The 6715-nt window shown below is 41.9% G+C and overlaps 1 protein-coding gene across 1 annotated transcript; it reads right to left on the reverse strand.

Moving 5' to 3' along the window:
• Positions 1-1046: 1046 nt before the first annotated feature.
• On the reverse strand, positions 1047-5060 carry LOC103626215 (pentatricopeptide repeat-containing protein, mitochondrial-like). Its single transcript, XM_035958995.1, has 3 exons — positions 4912-5060; positions 1944-4368; positions 1047-1839 (listed from the first exon to the last, which is right to left on the reverse strand). The coding sequence occupies exon 2, from the start codon at positions 4362-4364 to the stop codon at positions 2058-2060; it is 2307 nt and encodes a 768-aa protein (XP_035814888.1). The 5' UTR covers positions 4365-4368; positions 4912-5060; the 3' UTR covers positions 1047-1839; positions 1944-2057.
• Positions 5061-6715: the final 1655 nt, after the last annotated feature.

Below are 6715 nucleotides of genomic sequence, written 5' to 3' on the forward strand. Positions count from 1 at the left end.
TGCAGTTAGCACACATGCCAACATTTATCAGGGTGTTTCATCACTTCACAACAACTATTACAAGAAACACACTAGAGTAATAGGCCCTGGCATAGTTCAATCTAGGCTTTTATATTTTATATAAAATAAAAAGCCCGGTCTGTTGGTGATTCTAGCTCCTCTGCAGTTTCTGAACAAGCCTAGGCGATGGATCATAACCTGGATACCAGCAGCAAGGAGAGAAGTTACCAGGATGAGGTCGAAGTCAGAGTAGTCCTTGCTGCTGATGCTGCACACACTTTTGGGCTTAACCTGGAAGGAAGATCGAAGCATGCATTAATTTTGCAAGATCCACAGATCAAGAAAATCAGATAAGAAATGAGAAGATGAATACCAAAGTCGTGTAGAGACCTTGCCATGATGTAATTGAGCCACAGGCAACAGGAGATAGGTGCAACCACAGGGCTACCGCAGTGACAGTGTGAGGCAGTGATGGTGGCAGCGACATGCTCCTCAGACTCGCATGCAAGCGAGTAGAGAGAGATGAATGACGGGTGATGGGATTCCTAGCCTCTTTTGATGGCCTGTGCACGAATGAGCGGGCTTTGCTGATTGTGCACTTGTGTCAACAGTACGGCCCACTTCAATCCGCGACAGAAAAACAAGCTGCCCACAGGGCTTTTTTTGTAGGGCGTAGGGCGGGCTAAGCAGGCTTGAGGGCAGGCCCGTGCCGCTTGCATCCATATGGAACCTCCAGAATCTCATAATGACTTTTTTTATACCAGGTTAGACTAATTAGCTAACACACATGGAAATTTTAAAACAAATGGGACAGATATCGTAAGTGAGCATTATTGCAAACCACTGTCAATGGCTGGTTTATGATTGTGATCATTATTATTGTATCTTCAACCTCACCAAATAAATTGATGCTCTCCATTTTCAATTCCACATTTATTCATATTGCTAGGTAATCCAGATATGCTCATTAAAATTTTGAATATCATATAATTATTTCTTAAAAGAATAGTCAGAAATCACAATCATCTACAGAACTAAATCCAACTCTCAGTAATCATGAGGTGTCTATTGTATTCCTTGAAAATGCACCAAGCCCCTTTTCTTTTTTTTCTCGAACACGCAGGAGATCTGCGTATCATTCCATTAATAGATATAAGAAGGTACAACACAACACACATGACACAACAAGACACACAAGACGCAACACAGCCACCACACACAACCACTCTGAACAAGACACAAGACTATCCCCTGGGTCAAGCATAAACACAAGAGTTGAAAGCAGGTTCAACCCTTTCGCCCCGGCACTACACCACATCCTGAGCTCATCGCCAGCGAGGGTGAGAGTACTCGCTAGGCTCGACGACCTCCCATTGAACACATAGTCGTTGCGATGACGCCAGAGGCTCCAAGCGCCAAGAATAACTAGAGAATTGAAGCCTGATTGGAGATCACGGGGAACCTTCTCCACAGCGCTGCTCCACCAGTCATCAAGGCTGCAAGAAGCATTGTCTGGTGAAAGATTAGGCAACCCAGACCTGCGCAACAAGAAGTACCAGAACTGTCTTGCAAAGACGCAAAAGATGAGAAGATGTTGTATTGTTTCCCCTTCTTGGTCGCAAAGGGGACACGCACTGGGGTGGGGTAGTCCTCTTTTAGTAAGACAGTCTGCGGTCCAGCATCTGTTGTGCATGACAAGCCAAAGGAAGAAACTGCACTTTGAAGATGTCCAAGACTCCCAAACGCGCTCAAATGCTCCAAGACCCCTTTCTTAATGCCATGCCCCCTTTCTTAATGCCATGCAACACCATTATATTGTAAGTGTTGGCTGAAGCATTTCTGCATTTGTTGTAATAAACAGAGCAACTATACATAATCTAGTTTGGTTTTGGATTACTAATTTTCAAGCAGGAACTATGCAAAATAAAAAAAAAGCATATTACCTTCTAACAAACTTCGCAACTACGATTTTACAGAATTTGTAAAGATCCATCCATACAGCAGATAATCAAAGAATTCCTGATCAGTTCATATAGCTTGAGTTGAACTTCTTGCTCTCATGTCAACCCAATCCATTTCTTGAAACGTATTGCTGCTTCTCTTCTTTTTAGTTGTGCTTCTGTTTGCACCTTGGGAGCCTTACCTTTGTACAATGTTCTGTGGTACTTGAGCCACAAGGACTTGTATTTATATTTGTCTATAAACATCTCTCTTTTCTCCATCATCTCTATAACTTCCATGGCTCGAAGGAAGAAACCACCTCTCACAAAACAATACAACAGAGAGTCTAAGAGCTCCTGATCAAATTTCATAGAACTTAGACTAGCCAGAAGTTTCATTTCACCCCACAAATCTGTCACTTCCACATATTTGCCACCAATGGCAGCATAAGCAGTTATTAAAGAATGAAAAGTTTGTGCATTTGGCACATGGCCGGAAGCTCGCATCTTGTTCAGTGCTCTGTGAGCATCATGCATCAATCTCTTCTTGCAGAAGAAATGGATAACATTATTCCATTCATGAACAGCATGATCAACTGTATGATCACTCCTGACTTCCTCCACTAGCTTGGTCATCAAAGCAGCTTCATTGTCATCAGAGCCTTGCACTATTCTCTGAAATTCCATGTGACCAGCTTTCAGAACATTCAAATTCTTCAATTCTTTAAAAAGATGGAGAGCACCTGTGGTGTTACTGTGATTCACCCTAGATTGTATCAAATCCTCATAGCAGCTTGAATCAAGCTGAATGCCAGCTTGTTGAGCATCCTTCAAAAGTGCAGTTATGTCATCTTCATGTTGTCCCTCTTTGCAATAGGCTTTTAGGAGTGATGAATAAATGGATGAACCAACCCTAATTCCAGAAAATCTCATTTCATCCAGAAGATCATGTGCTTGCTCTAATAAGCCAAGAGAAATGCATGCATTTATCACTTGAACAACAAAGGAGCTTTCAACAGATACAGGAGAATCTTCTTTGCTTGCTTTCACAAGAAACGATGCCAATGCACTGATCTTATCTGCTTCCAGAAAAGCTTTAACAAGCTTGGCATACATTGTTTCAGTTGGATGGAGAATGCCATGCTCAGATTTAACCAGTCCAACCTGTTCCTGCAGCTTATCTGTCAATAGCCTGACTGATTCTCTTGCGTCCAATTCAAGTCTCCCAAAGCTGTTGTCTTTGAAGAATGAAGCGTGACTTAGCATTTGGCTACTACAAGAGCGTGGGTTTTCAGCATCAGCTTTCTCATAAGGAAAATAAAATTTTCTATTTTCAACAGCTTCAAGAACTGCTTTAGCTGCTTCCAATGACCGCTTTGCATTCTTACCTTTCCTAATCATATCCAGTACCATATCAACTGCATAATCAAAATCCCCAAATTTCAAATGACAGGAGAGCAAGCAATCATAAAACTGCCTAACCTCTGATTCACTAAGACCATAAGCTTCATCAACATGCCTCTTTAATTTCCGAATCTCATCTCTGCGACCATTCCTTTCATATATGTGGGCCATAACAATCAACAAGTTGACTTCAGGCTTCACGCCTATCCTCGGCATTAGTTCGAGAAGCTGCTCAGCTTTTCTTGTAGTGCCAAACACGAGGGAAGCGGTCAAAACTATGTTGAATGTAAATGAATTGGGTTTCATTGATAGCAAAGGACGGTTACTCTTCTTCCGTGGATCAACTCTATTATTTTGGAAAAGATAACCAAGCTCCATTACAAGGTCTGCACCGAGAAATGCACCAGTGTTAGTTTGACACATATGAGCTAAAATTGCCGACCATGCTGCAACAGGTGGGTATGCTTCCATCTTTACCAACTTCCTCACAACATTTAAAGCAAGATTAGGCAGAGCACAGTGTGCAAGAATGAGGGATAGGTAAATTAGGGGTTCCTTATCCAACAATTCTTGCTTCTCTTCAAATGCATGACTGACCACATTGTAGGACTGCTTAAGCCAGTGATGATCACAGCTCTCTGCTAAGCCAGTGATGAGCTTGCTCAAAACAGACTTTCTTGGAAGTCCATCCATGTGAACATGCTTCTCATAAGCCCTCCATGCATCATCAAATCTCTGCTGATCAATTGCATTCTCTATCTCCATTGCTAGCTGAGATGGATCATGAGCTTGGACTAGAATGGTTCCTGTGACAGTGGAAAAGCAAGCGCCACATCTACCAATATTTAGCTCTGGTTTCAAGGTTTTGGTACTACTGTCCCTACTTTGGTGAGTCCCATGATACTTGGAGCCGACATGGTGTGGGCTTTGAGGAGCAAACAAACATCGTATACCCACAAGTAATGAAGATACAGCATGTCCTGCATAATATCTTGAACAAATTCTTCCAACACAAAGCATTTTCCTGCAACAGGTAACAAGGGTCAAACAGAAAGAACTTAAAACAATGAGTCAATGTTATTTTTGAATGCAGCAGATTAAAATTTTAGAATTGATGGACTTCAATAACACCCTATCTCAACTGGGAGGACAGTAAGCAAAACAAGGCTTCGCAGGAGGAAATCAGAACGCTACTTAGCAAGACAGACAACTGAAACTGGGCAGATGACATAGCCATTTTAGCTAAAGGGGTGAATTGCAAGCAAAGGCTTTACATGTGCAGTCATATATGAAAACCTTTCCATGTTAATGTTTGTATCATAATAATTGGTTTAGCACTCTGCATTGAGAATGTATCTTTTTGGCCCAGTTTGGGTGGGGGGGGGGGGGGGGGGGGGGGGGTGCGCAAAAAGAGGCACTAAAACGCCTTCAGCGCTAGGTGGACGGGTAACGCTTTGCTCTGCAGCACAAGTGCCCCCAGAGCGGCGCGACCGCCTTGGCGGAGCAGCATCTACTGGAGGCGCCGTTGACGGCCCACCGGAGGGGAGAGAAGAGCGGGGGCACGCACGCAGGGTTGCCGCCGGTGTGCGGAGGACTGGAGGCGAGGGCGTGACCGCGCGAGGCTACGGGTAGGAGGGGCAGCCAGTGACGACGCCGCCGAGCCTGCCTGCCGAGCGCGAGTGGGAGAGGGAGCGGAAGATGAAGATTGAAGAAGCCGGCGCTGGAGCAGTGAAAAGGTTAGAGAAAAAAAAAACCGTGTGAGTGTGGTTGAACGTGGGTTTTTATGTGAGTTAATGGGCTCCTAGACGGGCCACTAAATAAAAGTTCGTATTATTCTTTTCTTTTCTTACTTTTTTGGCTTTTTTATAAGCAGTGGATTTAAGCATCTCCAAGAGACTCTTTATTTTTGGCTCTCTATTTATATTTTTATATAGATTACATTTTATATATAACATTTCATTCCAACAAACTATCTATTTAGTTTAGCTAGTCGGTTTGAATAGCGATGGAGCCAATTTGAAGAGTCAGATAGCTTGACTAGTCAGATTGTTAGTCCGTTGAAGAGTTACTTTGCTGTTGATTATCCAAAATTTGGCTAGTCTCTTAGAGATTCTTATGTGGGAGAAGGGTATTGTAAGTGCTTCGAGGGCTAAAATCTTTTACACCCTAAACCTTCTCCAATCTCATTGCTCCCGAACAAGCCTTTACAAACGACATCCTCGCTGACATATATCTCACAAACTTTTATTTCTTCACTAGTATATACTTCGTAATCATTAGAGACTGTAGATGTTCTAGTTCTCTCGAAGTTTCTTAAAATTACATTATTCTCATCATTTTGATCGTTCTAGGGTTGCTCCAATGGTGGATTATTAAGCACAACTTCTTTCTCTGTTTCTAAAGGCTCCTATGTAACTGGCGCCAGAGGTTCAGACACCTTAAAGACTAATGTGACTTGCTCGGTAATTGTCATGCTCGATGGCTCAACATTTGTAGCAGAGGTTTCATTTACGGTTGGAGGAACTAGTAGCGAAACCTCGGTAGGAATCAAGAAATATGGTTCTTTAACCATCAAAATTGGGCCATACAAACCCTCTTTTTCTCTCAAGTTTATTTCTTGAGGTACCATGTTCCCCTTAATCATCTCATTCATAAGAATATTACATGTCTTATTTTGACAAACTTAGTATGTATGCCTAGGCAGTAAAGTTTGAATCCTTCTAGACTTCTTAGGGTAGCCAATAAAATGACAACTCATTGTCTTTTCATCTATTTCCCTTCCTAGGGTTAAATATTCTTGTTTCAGCTAGGGAAACCCCAAATATAAGAATAGTTCAACTTGGGTAACTCTCAATCCACAACCGATGTGGGGTTTGGGGCACTAATTTACTAGGGACTCTGTTATGTATATGGATAACAATTTTTAAAGCCTCCATCCATAGACACAATGCAAACTAAAGTAACTCAACATACTCTGCACCATGTCCATCAAAATATGATTTCTTCTTTCTGCGACCCCAGTCTATTGAGGCTCACTCGATGTCAGGTACTGGGATACAACTTGGAGGAACCTTGCAAAGGGTCTTTGTAACTGTCCATACAATGTATAGCATCCATAATATTCTTCCCTCTCACGATTAGATTTTACTATCTTGATCTGCAAACCATATTGATTATCAATGTTTGCTTTCAATAACTTGAACTTATCTAAGGCTTTTGTTTTCTATGATAGGGTAAATGCATCCATAACATGAGTAATCATGTTATGGTTATAAATAAATCATAACCACCAACTGTCCTCATTAGAAAAGGACTACAAATATATGCATGGATAATTTCTAATACTCTTGTACTATGCTTGAATATATTGT

The sequence above is a fragment of the Zea mays genome, chromosome 5, assembly GCF_902167145.1.
Source record: "Zea mays cultivar B73 chromosome 5, Zm-B73-REFERENCE-NAM-5.0, whole genome shotgun sequence".
NCBI classification, from domain to species: domain Eukaryota; kingdom Viridiplantae; phylum Streptophyta; class Magnoliopsida; order Poales; family Poaceae; genus Zea; species Zea mays.